Source organism: Chiloscyllium punctatum, chromosome 1 (assembly GCF_047496795.1).
Source record: "Chiloscyllium punctatum isolate Juve2018m chromosome 1, sChiPun1.3, whole genome shotgun sequence".
In the NCBI taxonomy this organism is placed as follows: Eukaryota; Metazoa; Chordata; class Chondrichthyes; order Orectolobiformes; family Hemiscylliidae; genus Chiloscyllium; species Chiloscyllium punctatum.
This window is the reverse complement of record NC_092739.1, coordinates 154,335,655-154,353,293: the sequence shown is the minus strand read 5'-3', so window position 1 is coordinate 154,353,293 and position 17,639 is coordinate 154,335,655. Positions and strand designations below refer to the sequence as shown.

At 43.2% G+C, this 17,639-nt stretch overlaps 1 protein-coding gene across 4 annotated transcripts in view; it reads right to left on the bottom strand.

Moving 5' to 3' along the window:
- dnaaf9 (dynein axonemal assembly factor 9) overlaps positions 1 to 17,639 on the bottom strand; it is a 212,406-nt gene that overhangs the window by 86,914 nt on the left and 107,853 nt on the right. For 3 of the 4 annotated variants that reach the window (XM_072577220.1, XM_072577228.1, XM_072577245.1), the window contains 2 exons: positions 12,064 to 12,151; positions 6,220 to 6,323 (listed from right to left, as the gene is read on the bottom strand). In XM_072577220.1, the coding sequence (XP_072433321.1) occupies positions 6,220 to 6,323; positions 12,064 to 12,151 (192 nt within the window). The remainder of the gene's footprint in view (positions 1 to 6,219; positions 6,324 to 12,063; positions 12,152 to 17,639) is intronic. The other variant, XM_072577236.1, reaches the window with a different exon arrangement.

The window sequence follows — 17,639 nt, the reverse complement described above, 5'->3', positions numbered from 1 at the left end:
TTTGTGTATAAGGATACAATGGTCAACTTGCAAGTATTTCTATAGCTAAGATCTTTTAATTGCATGGCAGGACAGGGTGATAAGAGCTTTCTCAATGCCTCCTTAAAGGTTTTGTGATTCTATCCATCACAGATGGACAGCAATTAGATCATGGCAGCAGCTCAAAATCCCTCTCTCAAGCAACTTGGAATGAGCAAAAAATCTTGACTCAAACCAGCAATACCCACATCCCATGACTGAAGGTTTCAGGAGACCAAAGAATGATCATCTTGAAAGTTCTAAAGAGACTTGACAGGGTAGATGCAATCTACAACTACAAGGCACAGTTTCAAAATAGGGGGTCACTCATTTATGTTGGTAATGAGGAGGAATTCATCACTTGACAGTTGTAAATCTTTGGAAATCTCTTCCTTAGACAGCATGAGGGGCTGGGTTAGACAAGGTATTTAAGGCATATAGAGAAGAGACAGAAAAGTGGAATTAAGTTCACAATTAAATCAACTATAATCTTATTGTATGCAAGCTTGAGGGACCGAACGCCCGATCTGCAGTACTATTTTTTTAATGGCAGTGATAATGTCATTAGAAATCCCAGGCTAATATTCTAGAAACAACAACTTAAATCCCACCATGATAGGTGCAAACTGTGAATTAAATAATAATCTAGAATAAAAAGCAGGATTTATACACTTAATTGTAAAGTCCTGGGCAGTGTTGATGAACAAAGAGACCTTGGAGTTCAGGGTCATAGTTTCTTGAAAGTGAAGTCGCAGGTAAACAGGATAGTGAAGGCAGCATTTGGTCTGCTTTTCTTTACTGGACAGAGGACTGAATATAGGAGTTAGGAGATAATGTCATGGCTGAATAGGTCATTAGTTAGGCCACTTTTGGAATACTGTGTGCAATTCTGGTCTCCCTCCTATCGGAACAATGTTGTGAAACTTGAAAGGGTTCAGAAAAGATTTACAAGGATGTTGGTCAAGATTAGAGTGGAGAAAGTGAGGTCTGCAGATGCTGGAGATCATAGCTTGAAAATGTGTTGCTGGAAAGGCACAGCAGGTCAGGCAGCATCCAAGGAGCAGGAGAATCGCGTTTCGGGCATGAGCCCTTCTTCAGGAATGAGGAAAGTGTGCCAAGCGGGACAAGATAAAAGGTAGGGAGGAAGGACTTGGGGGAGGGACGTTGGAAATGCGATAGGTGGAAGGAGGTCGAGGTGAGGGTGGGGGCGGAGAGATCAGGAAGGAGACTGCAGGTTAGGAAGGTGGTGCTGAGTTCGAGTGTTGGGACTAAGACAAGGTGGAGGGAGGGGAAATGAGGAAACTGGAGAAATCTGAGTTCATCCCTGTGGTTGGAGGGTTCCTAGGCGGAAGATGAGGCGCTCTTCCTCCAGCTGTCGTGTTGCTACGGTCTAGCAACAGAGGAGTCCAAGGACCTGCATGTCCTTGGTGGATTGGGAGGGGGAGTTGAAGTGTTGAGCCACGGGGTGGTTGGGTTGGTTGGTCCGGTTGTCCCAGAGGTGTTCTCTGAAACGTTCTGCAAGTAGGCGGCCTGTCTCCCCAATATAGAGGAGGCCACATCGGGTGCAACGGATGCAGTAGATGATGTGTGCGGATGTGCAGGTGAATTTGTGTGGTGATTAGAATTGTGCTGGAAAAACACGGCAGGTCAGGCAGCATCCGTGGAGTAGCAAAAGCCTTTCATCAGGAATGAGGCTGACAGCCTTAGGGGTGGAGAGATAAATGGGAGGGGGGGTGGGGCTGGGGAGAAGGTAGCTGAGAGTGCAATAAGTAGATGGACGTGGGGGTGAAGGTGATAGGTTGGAGTGGAGAGTGGAGCGGATAGGTGGGAAGGAAGATTGACAAGTGAGACAGGTCATGAGGACAGTGCTGAGCTGGAAGGTTGGAACTGGAGTAAAGTGTGGGGTAGTGTGGGGTGGGGGAAGGGAAATGAGAAACAAAAACTGGTGAAGTCCACATTGATGCCCTGGGGCTGAAGGATCCTGAGGCAGAAGATTGGGGGGGGGGTGTAAACTTAGAGCATATTGTTATCGAGATGTACAGCACAGATAATCCTGGAGGGAACAGTCTTTATGGAAAGCAGATAGGGGTGAGGACGGAAATATATCCCTCGTGGTGGGGGCTGATTGGAGATGGCGGAAATGTTGACAGATGATGCAGTTTATTCAGAGGTTGGTGGGGTGGAAGGTGAGGGCCGGGGGGCTCTGTCCTTGTTGCAGTTGGAGGGGTGGGGTTCGAGGGTGGAGGTGCAGGACATAGATGAGATATGTTGGAGGGCATCCTCAACCACGTGGGAGGGGAGGTTATGGTCTTTAAAAGAAAGAGGCCATCTGGTGTGTTCTGTGGTGGAACTGGTCCTCCTGGGAGCAGATGCTGCAGAGGTGGAGGAATTGGGAATACAGGTCAACATTTTTGCAGGAGGTATTTGCAAGGATGTTGCCAGGGTTGGAGGTTTTGAACGATAGGAAGAGGCTGAATAGGCTGGGGCTGTTTTCCCTAGAGTGCTGGAGGCTAAGGGTGACCTTATAGAGGTTTATAAAATCATGAGGGGCATGGGTAGGATAAACAGACACGGTCTTTTCCCTGGGATAGGGAGTCCAGAACAAGAGGGCACAGGTTTAGGTGAGAGGGGATACAGTTAAAACAGACCTTTATGCAGGTGGTGCATATATAGAATGAGCTGCCAAAGGAAGTGATGGAGGCTGGTACAATTACAACATTTTAAAAGGCATCTGAATGGGTATATGAATAGGAAGGGTTTAGAGGGATATGGGCCAAGTGCTGGCAAACGAGACCAGACGCGTTTAGTATATCCGGTCGGCATGGGCGAGTTGGACCAAAGGGTGTGTTGCTGTGTTGTACATTCGTATGACTATGTGGGAGAAAAAGCTTTTTCACACAACAAGTAATCAAGGTCTAGAATAATCTGCTTTGAAGTGTCTGTTGAATAGATTCATTCCAAGAAGTTAGTGGATGAATATTTAAATTGAAACAGTGTGTAGAGTTACAGAAAAATGATTGGAGATTGGCAAAGATAAAATGCTCAGAGTTAGCACAGACACAACGGGCTGAATAGCATCTCTGTCTATACCCAAACAACTCTGTGAAACTTCTTCCAGTTCGTTTTTCACAGGGCACTTAGATCCAATCATGATTAGTCTAGAACCATCAGAGTAGAAATATTTTCCTCCCTAAAGCTGAACAACTACATTTTAACAATGATCCTAGTCTTTTCTGGTTATTTTTCCTTGTGCTACAATTAGTCAAGCTAAAATTTCAATTTATGACCTCTCAATTCTTATCCTTGTGCATTAACTACCACAATGGTAGATTAACTGGTTTTTTTCAATCCACACTTTGGATGTTTCTAATAGTCATAGGAAATCCAATAAAGAGTCGCATAAATAACTGGAAAAAAAAAGAGAAAACCTGTTGGAGGACAGGTAAGTAGTCCAGGCTTTCTAATCATAATTTTTTTTTAAGGTTCTGTAGAAAAGGCATCAAGCAGAAATGTCGGCCTAGATTTTCATTTTCAAAACAGGAAGGTAGACATTTTCTGACATTTTCCCACCCATTGAGAAAACTGGGATTGCACAACTTGGGCTGTGGACAGTGCTTGATGCTAAGTAGAGATGGTGTGGGTTCAGTTGCACAGAAAATTAGGGAAAAAAAATTAAAGACCGGGGAGGACTCAGCAGAGATTAAAATTTTCCAGAACAATAAGACAGCGTATGAAAGTGTCACGAGTCTAACATCTGAGGACAATAATGAGGAGGAGGAGGATAGTTGATGCAGAACTGAGTACTGTACTTATGCTGTCTCATTTCAGAAAAAAAGATAAATGAGCTTGTCGAGCAGACTGAAATTGGCAAGTACGATATTGTGGGTATCACAGACACAGCTGCGACTCAGGGCTGGCAACTAAATATCCAAGAATATATCACCAGGACAGGCAGATGGGCAGGTTGCCTTGTTAGAAAGGAATGAAATTAAATCAATAGCGAGAAGGGATATGGAATCGGAACTCATAGGTGGGGACGGCTATAGACGCCAAGTCATTGGGTGCATTTTTGACAAAGATAGGTTCTTGCTTGGCAAAAGGTTCAAGAGTTGAGGGAAAAGGGAGGAGAATGGGGCTAATCAGTTCCGATCGAACAATGGAGCGGATCAATTGGCTACATGGTGTAATTCTGCTCTACGTTCTTATTATGCTCCACCCGAGTCCTCTCCCATCCCGATTTCATTTTACTCCTCAGTCTCGCCTGCTTTCCACTTGTGCGCTTATCAAGCTTCCACTTCAATGCATCCATGCTGTTTGCCTCAACTATTCCATTGTTGTGGCAGTGTTTTCTACATCCTTACTTATGGGTAAATAACTTCCTCCGTTCCCCTCACTTAGATTTATTTGCAAGTACCTATTAGAACAGTACAGCATAGGAACAGGCCATTTGGCCCACAACATCTGTGCCAACCATGATGCCAATCTAAATGCATCCCTTCTGCCTGAACACAGTCCATACCTGTTCAGATATCTGTCTAAATGCCTTATAAACGTTGCTAACATCCCTGCTTCTACCACCTTCCTTGGCAGCGCATTCCAGGCACCCACTCCCTCTTAAAAAAAACCTCCTTTAAACTTTTCCCCTCTGGCCTTAAGTCTATGCTCCCTAATATTTGACATTTCCAAATTGGGAAAAATTCTCAATTTTATATACTTATGTTAGTTCGTTCTTCAGTCTTCAATGCTTTCACGAAAGCTTACATTTATGATTTAAATTTTTGGAATTAACTCTCCAATTAATGGAAACATTATGAGTGATATTTTATTACGATGTCATCTCAAAACTGCTGGCAATCACTTGTCAAAGGCATACAGGCCAACTACAGAAGTACATTGATATTCCAATACCATTATAGTTCCAAGACTATTCCTGGTGGAATGTTATAGTCTTAATATCTCTGAAACAGGAATGGAGAAGCTTATGAAAAGATGAAGGCTGATATGAGTTTAAGTCCCACCATGGCAGAGAATGGTGATCAAATGATCAATGATTTTTAAAATCCCATTTACATCGTCTGGCCAATGGGACAACAATTTGGTTGATTCTTAATTACTTGAGAGTAATCAGGATGGGCAACAAATTACAGCCTTGCAAGTGATGCCATATTCCAATAAGAATATTAAAAACAGAAGATATCGATCCTAAGACACAGAAGCACTGTTCTGAAGAGGGTCACTAAACGTGAAACATTGACTTCTCTCCACAGATGCTACTAGAACCTGGAGAATTTTTCCAGTAATTTATTTTCCTGTCTGTCTTGTGTTTGTCAACCAACCCTCTAACCATGCTAATCTACTATTCCCAACATGATGGGCTCTTGTCTTATCAAGGACCCTCACTCATGGTACTTTTAACAAATACTGACTGAAAACCAAATTCATTACATTCACTGCTTCCCCTCCATTTATCCTGCTTGTTACCTCTTCAAAGAAAAATTCTAATATATTTGTAAGGCACAATTCCAGAGGGAAGTTGTGCTGACTCTGCTTGAATAGATTGTGTTTCTAAATGCTTTATTATTACATCCTTTACAATTAACAATTTCCCAAGAATACATGGTAAGTTAACCAGTGCATAGTTGTTTACTTTTTTGTCCCTTTCTTTTCTGAATAAGGATGTTACATTGCCATGTTACAAAATGTGTCACAAAAGCCTTTTATAATGGTACTGACATTATGAGCAATGTACATAAAGGAGTTCTTTGTAATATAGACATTTTCTGAAGCTACCAAAAAGGTGGATTAACAATACAAAATATAACTGAACTTTAAACTCTTAATTGAAGCAAAAAAAAAAGAAAATGAAAAGAAAATCAAACTCGGGAATGCAAATAGTTAAGATTTTGTGGATTGTCTTATACAAATATTAATCTTTCATTCGGATTAAAACTCCAAGGAACCTTTATTACAGAAAATTATTTTGCAACAATGCTATCTGAAGTAGTTCTTCCTTACAGATTTTTCCTTGAAAACTGAATTAGCCACATGACTATCTTGCGCATTTCCCCTGGACGTAAGTATGCATAGACATGTGTATATGTATATTGCACTTCAGATGCAATATTCAATCAGTCCAAAAGGTTCATGCAGCATGTGACTGCAAGGCATCTTTTCTTTAAAATGGCTGATAACGGTACTCACCCCATCATAATACTTCAATGCAGCCATGTGGCTCTTCGGAATGGTCATGCTGCCAGAGCGAGGATGAATAAATAAGATGCCTTCTGACAAAATAAACAGTTTACCTTGAATCAAAGATATACAATTGGTTAAAAGTAGAGTAGAGTAATTTGTCTCCACTTCTTGTTAAAATTATGAATCATTCAGAAATACATTTCCATGGATCTTAGGAGCCTTTTGGTATTTAAGAGTTCACAGTATTTTTATTAAGCCACAGAAAAGAATATTAGGACTGATGGTTTCCTAAAATATATTAAAGAATTCGAGAGAGGCAGATGTGCAGGCAAATTAGATAGGAAATTGCAGATCTTAAGATCTGATGAAGTAAGTACCAACTATGGGGTCATGAAAATTGGAAGATGCTCAAAATCCAGTATTTGCAGAGATCATAGATCTCAGAAAATTGCACGGCTAGAGGAGATACTTAAGGAGACAGTATCAGAATGATCAAGTTACTGGACCAGTAATCCACAGATCCAGGTAATGCTGTAAGACATAGATTCAAAACTACCATGGCAGTTCTTAGTATTTAAATTCAAATCAATAAACCTGGATTGAACATTGGTGTAATGATGATCAACAATAAAAACAGAACTAACTAGGAAAATGTCAGCTTATCTGCAGAAGATAGGGCGTAGAGTTGGAGGAAGGGGTAAGGAGTAAATGATATGTGGGGTTAGAGCCCAAAGAGAGAGAAGAACAGCCAGACAGACAAATGACTTGATAACAATCTGGCGAGAAGAGTAAATAGCTGTTAGTGGCTAACAATAACTAACTCTTGATTTGGAGATGCTGGTGTTGGACTAGGGTGTACCAAGTTAAAAATCTCACAACACCAGGTTATGGTCCAACAGGTTTATTTGGAAGCACTAGCTTTGAGAGCACTGCTCCTTCATCAGGTGGTTGTGGAGTATAAGATTGTAAGACACAGAATTTATAACCTATAAATAGGGTCCTTACTTAACATTCTACCAGCATCCATATCCAGAACATCACAGCCACTTTTCCCACCACCTCTAGCAAGATGCCACCACCAGACACACACTTCCCTCCCTTGTCTGCCTCCTGCAGGGACCATTCCCTCTGAGACACCCTGGTCAACGCCTCCTTCATTCCCAATACCAACCTACAACACCATGGCACCTTCCCTTGCTGAAGTTGTAACACCTGCTCATTTATCTCCTTTATCCTCAGTATCCAAGATCCCAAACATACCTTCCAAATGAAGCAGCACTTTACCTACACTTTACGCAATCTGGTTCACTGCATTTGCTGCTCACAACGTGGTTTCTTCTACATTGGGGAAGTGAAGTGTAGACTGGGCTACTGCTTTGCAGAATACTATGTTCTGCCCTCAAAAATTACCCTTAACTTCCCGTTGTCTGCCACTTAAATGCACCACCCTGTTCCCTGGCCAACATTTCTGTTTCAGGGGAACCCTATTGCTGTTGCAGGAGGGAAAAGCGGGGGATGAAGGCAAAATGTGGGAGATGGGTTTGATCCTGATGACTACATTGCTAGGGAATCCTTGGTTGAGGGCATTTTGGAGGCTCCCTTGTTGAACCTGGCCTCATTGAAACACGTGCTGGAGACGAAAGAAACTGGGAGAATGGAGTTTTTTTTTTAAAAAACTGGAAGCAGGGTGCGAAGACATATAGTCCAGGCAGCTTGTGGGAGTCAGTAGATTCAGTGGCCAGTTTAATCAATATTGCGGAGAAAAAGTTGTTGTTTGGGGGGGGGCGGCGGGGAGTTGGTGGTGTAGGGATGAAATAAGACTGGAACAAGGAATGGTCCACATACACCACGAAGAAACAGGTATCACTCGGACCCACGCATGTACCCATGGCCAACCCTCTTACCAAAGGAAAAATCGTTCAGGGTGAGGACGAGCTTGGCCAAGTGGACGGGTGTGGTGGTTGGTGGGAACAGATCAGGTCTTTGTTCCAGGAAGAGCAAAGCAGAGCCCGGAGATAATTAAAATCTCCAGCATAGACACAAGTAGGACACAGCGTATGGAGAAGGTTAGCAATCAAACGTCAAGCACACTGGACAAACAAATGACAATAAGAAGAGAGATGTTTTATACAGGACTGAAGGTATTATATCCGAATGCACACAGTATAAGGAATAAAGTAAATGAGCTTGTGGTGCAGATCGAACTTGTCAAATAGGACATGGTGGGCATCACGGAGATGATGCTGCAAGGGGATGTGATCGAAAAGATAGGCAGATGGGAAGAGGGGGTGGCGATGCCTTATTAGGAAGAAATGAAATTAAATCAATAGTAAGAAATGAAGTAGGGTCAGATGGTGTAGAATCTGTGTGGGTAGAATTGAGGAATGCAAAGTGAAAACAAAAACCACAGCTGAGTTATGTACAAGTCTCCAAACATTAGTCAGGAGCTGGAGTGCAAGACACATCAGGAGATAGAAAAGGTGAGTAGCAAAGGCAAAGTTACAGCAGTGATGGGGGATTTCAATATTCAGGTGAACTTGGAAAATCAGGCTGGCACTGGACAGCAAGAAAAGGAATTTGTGGAATGTCTACGAAATGGTTTTTTGAAGCAGTTTGTGGTGGAGCCCACGAGGGAACAGGGAATTCTGGATTTAGTATTGTGCAATGAGAGAGATTTGTTAAGGGAGCTCAAGGTGAAGGAACCCTTAGGAGGCAGCGTTCATAAGATGATTGAATTTACCCTGCAATCAGAGAAGGAGAAGATGAAGATAGAATCAGATATAATAGTAGTACAGCTAAATAAAGCCAACTACAGAGGCATGAGGGAGGAGCTGGACAGAACTGACTGGGAGAGGAGCCCAGCAGGAAAGATAGTGGAAGACTAATGGCAGGAGTCTCTGAGTAATTCAGGAGACACAACAGTGATTCATCCCGAGGGAGAAGAAGCATGGTATAAGGAGGATGAGGCAACCATGGCTGACTGGGGAAGTCAGAAATAGCATAAAATCAAAAGAGAAAGCATATAACATAGCAAAGCGCAGTGGGATGAGGCAAAGGTTAACATTGGGCCACTGGAAAATGGCTCAGGAACTGAATCATTACTTTGTGTTCGTCTTCATGATGGAAGACATGAGTAATATCCCAAAACATCGAGAGAGTGAGGGGGCAGAGCACAGTCTAGTGGCCATCACTAAGAAGGTGCTCGACAAACTGAATGGCCTGAAGATGGATACATCACCTGGACCAGATGGACTACACCCCATAGTTCTAAGGGAGATAGCTGAAGAGATCGTGAAGGAGTTAGTGGTGATCTTTCTGGAATCGCTAGAATCAGAGAGGATCCTACAGGACTGGAAAACCACTAATGGGACATCTGTTTTAAAAAGGAGTAAGGCAGAAGATGGAAAAATTACAGACCAATTAGCCTAACCTCAGTCGTGGATAAGATCCTGGGATCCATTGTGAAGGTTCAGATTTCTGAATACTTGGAAGTGTGGTAAAGTCGGTGGATGGTTGGGTGGGTGGGTGAGTGAGGGAGTCATGCCTGACAAATCTGTTAGAATTCTTTGAGGAAGTAACTAGCAGGTTAGACCAATGAGAGCCAATGGAAGTTATGTATCTGGACTTCAAGAAGGCCTTTGACAAGGTGCCACACTGGAGACTACTGAGTAGGATAAGGGCCCATGATGTTACAGGCAAGGTGCAAACATGGATAGAAGCTTAGCTATCTAGCAGAAAGCCGAGAGTAGGGATAAAAGGGTCCTTCTCAGGATGGTAGCCGGTGACAAAGGGTGTTCCGCAAGGCTCAATGGGTCCACACTTTTCACTTTGTACATCAACAATCTGGAAGAATGAACTGAGGGCATTCTGGCCAAGTTTGCAAAAGATACAAAGACAGGTAGAGGGACAAGTAGCATTAAGGAGGCGGGGAGACTGCAGAAGGATTTGGACAGGTTAGAAAAGAGTGGGCAAAGAAGTGGCAGATGGAGTACAATGTGGGAAAGTGTGGGGTCATGCACTTTGATAGGAAGAAGAGAGGCATAGACTATTTTCTAAATGGGGAGAAAAATCGAGACTTGGGAGTCTGGTTCAGGATTCTCTCAAGGATATCTTTCAGGTTGAGTCAGTAGTTGGGAAGGTAAATGCAATGATGGCATTTACTTTGAGAGGACTTGAATATAAAAGCAGGAATGCACTTCGGAGGTCCTGGAAGGCTCTCACATGGAGTACTGTGCAGTGTTTTTGGCCCATTTTAGGATGGATGTACCAATCCTGGAGTGTATTTGGAGGTGGTTCACGAGAATGATCCCAGGAACGAAAAGCTTAACATATGAGGAATGCTTGACGGCTCTGGGTCTAAACTTGATGTTTAAAATGATGGGGTTTAACCAGGTCTCCATAGAGCTGCAGCATAACCTCGCGGCTCTTAAAGTCAATTCCCCTGCTAATGGAAGCCAACACACCATACGGGTGGCACGGTGGCTCAGTGAATAGCACTGTTGCCTCAGGGTCAGGGAACCGGGTTCGATTCTAGCCTTGGGAAACGGTCTATGTGGAGTTTGCACATTCACCCATATTTGCGTGGGTTTCCTCCCACAATCCAAAGACATACAAGTTAGCTGAACTGACCTTGCAAGGTTGCCCATGGTGTTCAGGGACATATGGAGAGTCACAGGGTAGGGGAATGAATTTAGGTGGGTTACCCTTCAGACAGTTGGGCCAAATGGCCTGTTTCCACACTGAAAGGTTTCTATGAGTCTAACACCATAAACCTTCATAACAACCCTATCAACTTGGGATCTATGGACATGGACCCCCAAGATCCCTCTGTTCCTCCACACTGCCAAGAATCCAGCCTTTAACCCTGTATTCTGCATTCAAATTCTACCTTCCAAAATGAATCATTTCACACTTTTCCAGGTTAAACTCCAGCCCAATTCTGCATCCTGTCAATGTCCCATTGCAACCTACAACAGCCCTCCACACTATCCACAACGCCACCAACCTTCATTCATCATCAAACTTACTAACCCACCTTTCCACTTCCTCATCCAAGTCACTTATCAAAATCACAAAGAACAGAGGTCCCAGGTCACATCCACTAATATCATTTATTGTATCCGTTGCTTCCGATGTGGTCTCCTCTACATTGGGGAGACTGGGCGCCTCCTAGCAGAGCGCTTTAGGGAACATCTCCGAGACACCCGCACCAATCAACCAAACCGCCCCGTGGCCCAACATTTCAACTCCCCCTCCCACTCCGCCGAGGACATGGAGGTCCTGGACCTCCTTCACCGCCGCTCCCTCACCACCAGACGCCTGGAGGAAGAACGCCTCATCTTCCGCCTCGGAACACTTCAACCCCAGGGCATCAATGTGGACTTCAACAGCTTCCTCATTTCCCCTTCCCCCACCTCATCCTAGTTTCAAACTTCCAGCTCAGTAACTGTCTCCTTGACTTGTCCGACCTGCCTATCTTCTTTTCCACCTATCCACTCCACTCTCTCCTCCTTGACTTATCACCTTCATCTCCTCCCCCACTCACCCATTGTACTCTATGCTACTCTCTCCCCATCCCCACCCTCCTCTAGCTTATCTCTCCACGCTTCAGACTCACTGCCTTTATTCCTGATGAAGGGCTTTTGCCCAAAACGTCGATTTCGCTGCTCGTTGGATGCTGCCTGAACTGCTGTGCTCCTCCAGCACCACTAATCCAGTACTTGTGGGTTTTAGCTAAGTGCTCCAGTTTCCTCCCACAGTCCAAAGATGTGCAGGTTAGATGGAATGGCCATGGTATGATTCTATTCAATGAGTCAAGTACAATATGATCCAATAGATGAATTAAGTTACCTTCTTCTGGTCTGGATGCTGAACTACCAGAACAAAGGTAGACAGAATCTCCACTTGCAAGAACATTTCCCAAAAAACTTTCTTCAGCCTGAAAGAAAACCACAGAATTTTATAATACTCTCTTAAACCATTTGTTTCATCTCAAAACTACAGGTCAGACCTACAGTATTATTGACAAAGTAACTCCATTCAAATGCACTACAAAGATGATAAGTTATATAACGTATGTAGGTTTAAACAGGCACATACAGCAAGGGCAGCATATGCACTCACACAAATTTGCAAACATGTTCCTTAAAATCAAGATTCAAAATGGACATTTCCTGCCTTAAAAAAAAAGCAACGTATGGGTTGAAACACTACTATATGCATGCAGTGCTGTGTATTCTTAGCTGAAGTAACTTGCACAATTAAATGTAAAAGAAACTGGTTTTAAATAGCATAATGGAAGGAAAATAAAAATCACTAAACAAATATGATTTGATCCAATAGACAATAAATTTAGATATTTCAGGACCTTGGATGAAATGGTATACATTTCTTAAAATCTACTTTAATGACTAAAATAGCCTTTATAATAAAACATTTATTGTATTTCCATGTTTTGAAACTTTATTTCTAAAGTATTTGTACTCAACTAAATTAATCATGCACCATCTCGTGGCACATGCTGGTTGGTGCAGTTGCAACTGAAATCGAGAAATACCTGCACAGACCAACTTCTACCACTAGATGGAGGCCAGAACGTCAATGCAAGATCACAGCCAGACACTAAAGACCTGCAGACTCCCAAGTGTTGGCAAAATACAGTGGAAACCTTAAAGAACACGAGACATTCTGTGGGCTGAAGGGGACAGAGACAGACAGGACAGATTCCAGAAAATGAACAGAGCAACTTATGATGGAGAGACGATCCTGATGAAGCACCTCAAGATAGTTAGGTCTCGGACCTCAGCCTGAGGAACTCCTGCAGAGATATCTTGGAGCTGAGTTGACTGACTTTCAACAACGGAGGAGAAAGTGAGGACTGCAGATGCTAGAGATCAGAGCTGAAAATGTGTTGCTGGAAAAGCGCAGGTCTGGCAGCATCCAAGGAACAGGGGAATTGACGTTTCGGGCATAAGCCTTTCTTCAGGAGAAGGGCTTATGCCCGAAACGTTGATTCTCCTGTTCCTTGGATGCTGCCTGACCTGCTGCGCTTTTCCAGCAACACATTTTCAGCTCTGACTTTCAACAACTACAACCATCTTCCTGTATGCCAGGCTTCCCTATGAATCCCACTGATTCTAGTTTTGCTTAGACTCCTCAGTCAAATGCAGCCTTGATGTCAAGGATAGTTGCCCTCACCTAACCTGTGGAAAGAGAACACAGAATACAACGCACAACAGGCCCTTCAGCCCTCGATGTTATGCCGACCTGTGAACTAATCTCAGCTCGTCCCCCTACATTATCCCAAAATCATCCATGTGCTTATCCAAGGATTGTTCAAATCTCCCTAATGTGGCTGAGTTGACTACATTAGCAGACAGGGCACTCCACGCCCTGACCACACTCTGTGTAAAGAGCCTGCCTCTGACATCTGTCTTAAATCTATCACCCCTCAATTTATAGTTATGCCCTCTCATACATGCTGAAGTCATCATCTTAGGAAAAAGACTTTCACTGTTTACTCTGTCTAATCCTCTGATCATCTTGCATGTCTCTATCAGATCCCCTCTTAGCCTTCCTCATCCAATGACAACAGACCCAAGTGTCTCAGCCTTTCCTCATTAAGACCTTCCCTCCAGACCAGGCAACATCCTGGTAAATCTCCTCTGCATCTTTTCCAATGCTTTCACATCCTTCCTGAAATTCAGGGTCTAGAACTGTACACAATATTCCAAGTGTGGCCGCATCGGCATTTTGTATAGTTGCAGCATGATATTGCGGCTCCAGAACTCAATCCCTCTGCCAATGAAACCTAACATACCGTATGCCTTCTTAACAGCACTATCCATCTTGGTGGCAACTTTCAGGGATCTATGTACATGGACTCCAAGATCCCTCTGCACATCCAGACTACCAAGAATCTTTCCATTGACTCATTCTTCCCAAAGTGCATCACCTCACATTTAGCTGCATTGAACTCCATTTGCCACCTCTCAGTCCAATTCTGCAGTTTATCCAAGTTCCCCTGCAACTTGTAACATTCTTCCACACTGTCCACTATTCCACCGACTTTAGTGTCATCTGCAAGTTTACTAATCCATCCACCTACATCTGCGTTGAAGTCATTTATAAAAATGACAAACAGCAGTGGTCCCAAAACAAATCCTTGTGGCACACCACTAGTAACCGGACTCCAGGCTGAATATTTTCCATCAACCACTCGCTGCCTTCTTTCAGAAAGCCAGTTTCTAATCCACACTGCTAAATCGCCCTCAATTCCATGCCTCTGCATTTTCTCCAACAGCCTACCATGTGGAACCTTATCTAAGGCTTTACTGCCCTACCCTCATCTACATGCTTGGTAACCTTCTCAAAAACTCAATGAGGTTTGTGAGACATGACCTGCCCTTGACGAAACCATGTTGACTATCTGAAATCAAATTGTTGCTGGATGATTATAAATCTTGTCTCTTATAATCCTTTCCAAAACCTTTCCTACAACAGAAGTAAGGCTCACTGGTCTATAATTACCTGAGTCATTTCTATTGCCCTTCTTGAACAAGGGCACAACATTTGCAATCCTCCAGTCCTCTGGTACCAAAACTATAGACAATGACAACTCAAATATCAAAGCCAAAGGCTCTGCTGTCACCTCCCTAGCTTCCCAGAGAATCCTCGGATAAATCTCATAAGTCCCTACTTTCACTCCTTCTAGAATTGAGAACACCTGTTTGTAACTAACCTTGATCCTTTCTAGTCTAATATCTCGTACCTCATTCTTCTTCTCTACAATATTCTCCTTTTCCTGAGTGAACACCGATTAGAAATGTTTGTTTAGCATCTCTCCAATCTCCAAAGGGTCCACACTCAACTTCCCACTTCTGTCTTTGATTGGCCCTATTCCTACCCTAATCATCCTTTTATTCCTCACATACCAAGAGAAAGCTTTAGGGTTCTCCTTTATTTTATTTGCTAAAGACTGCTTGTGTCCTCTGCTCTTCTCAACTCTCTCATTAAATGCTTCCTAGCTGATCTGTAACTCTCCATCACCTCAACTGAACCATCTTGCCTCACCAATACATAAGCCTCCTTCTTCTTTGTAACAAGAGAGGCAATTTCTGTTATAAACCACGGTTCCCTTACCTTATCACTTCCTCCCTGCCTGACAGGGACATACCTATCAAGGACATGCAGTATCTGTCCCTTAAACCAGCTCCACATTTCCATTGTCTGCATCCCCTGCATTTTGCTACCCCATTCTATGCATCCTAATTCTTGCCTCATCACATTATAATTGCCCTTGCCCCATCGATAACTCTTGACCTGCAGCATGCACCTATCCCTTTCCATCGCTAAACTAAACGTAACTGAATTATGGTCACTCTCTCCAAAGTGCTCACCTACAACTAAATCAAATACCTGGTCGGGTTCATTACCAAGCACCAGATCCAGTGTGGCCTCCCCTCTTGTCGGCCCTTCAACATACTGTGTCAGGAAACCCTTCCGTACACAGTGGACCAAAAAAAATTCATTCTTTTGTCCAGGTTTGAACCAAGGCTGTGATGGGGTCAGGAGCTCAGTAGACCTGGCAGAACCCAAACTAATTGTTGCTGAGCAAATGCTGCTTGATAGCACTGTTGATGACACTTTCCATCACTTTTTTGATGATAAAGTATAGACTGAGGGGGTATTAGTTGGCCAGATTGGATTTATCTTTACGTTTGCATACAGGACATACCTAAGAAATTATCCACACCAGTATTGCAACCTTACCGGAACAGCTTGACTAGGGGCTGCAAGGGAACAAGAGTATGATTGGCAGAATATTGCAGTGTCCTGTGCCTCCAACTGTTTCTTGATATCACGAGCAGTGAATTGAATTTGCTGAAAACTGGCACCCGGTGATGCTGGGGTTTTCTGGAGGAGGCCAAGATGGATTATTCACCAGCACTTCTGACAAAAAAGATAGTTGTGAATGCTTCTTGATGATTCACAAATGCATATCTTTGCACTGATGTGCTAGTCTCTCCCATCGTTGAGGATGGAATATTTATACTGGAGTAGTTTAACTGGCCATTTCCATTCACAACTGAATGTGGCAGGACTGCAGAGTTTAGATCTGATCCATTGGTTGTGGGATCACTTAGTGGTCTCTATCGCATTTTTGTTTGGCACGCATGTAGTCTGTTTTATAACTTCACCAGGTTGACAGCTCATTTTTAGGTATGCCTGGTGCTGCTCCTGGTGTGCCCTTCTGCATTCTACTGAAGCAAGACTGATCACTTGGCTGATGGTAATGGGTGAATGGGAGATACAGTGAGCCACAAGGTTGAAATTGTATTGGAGTATGACTCTACTGTCGCTGATAACCCTCAATGCCTCATAAATGCCCAGTTCTTGAGTTGCTAGATCTGTTTGAAGTCTTTCCCATTTGGCACAGTGATCGTGCCACACAACATTTAAATTTAATGTGGATCTCACTCTGTAACGGCTGCAGCAAAGATGCATATTGTATTCTTCACTCTTGTTCTATTACCCTAATGCACTTTGTATGCTAAGATGCACCTGTACTGCACACAGAACCAAAAAGATTTTGCACTGTATCTCGGTACATGTGACAATAATAAGTCAAATCAAACACAACGGAGGTTATTCTCAATGTGAAGGCAGACTTCATCTCCAAAAGTGGTCAATTTCACAGACAGATGCATCTACAACAGACAGGTAAGGATGAGGTCAAGTAGGTTTATCCCTCGTTGGATCCCTCACCATCTGTTGTAGAACCAGTCTTAAAGCTATGACCTTCAGGATGACACCAGCTCGATCAGTAGTGTTGCTACTGAGTCACTCTTGATAGTGGACAAGGAAATCCTTCTACTGAGAATACACTGTGCTTTTGCCACCCTTAATACTTCATCCAAGTGTTGTTCAACATTGAAGAGTACAGAATATTGATTCATCAGTTAGGAAGACAGTAATTGGTTTCCTTATCCACGTTTGACCTAATGCCATGGAAATTCATGGTGTCCAGAGTCAATGTTGAGGACTCCCAGGAGAACTCTCTCCCAACTATATAACACTTTCAAAAGCCGATTGGGGGCTGATGTTCGCAGGGAAAGGAATGGCTAGAAAATGGGAAGCCTGCAGGAATGACATAACGAGAACCCAGAGGAAGCATATTCCTGTTAGGGTGAAAGGAAAGGCTGGTAGGTATAGGGAATGCTGGATGACTAAAGAAATTGAGGGTTTGGTTAAGAAAAGGAAGGAAGCATATGTCAGGTATAGACAGGATAGATCAAGTGACTCCTTAGAAGAGTATAAAGGAAGTAGGAGTATACTTAAGAAGGAAATCAGGAGGGCAAAAAGGGGACACGAGATAGCTTTGGCAAATAGAATTAAGGAGAATCCAAAGGGTTTTTACAAATACA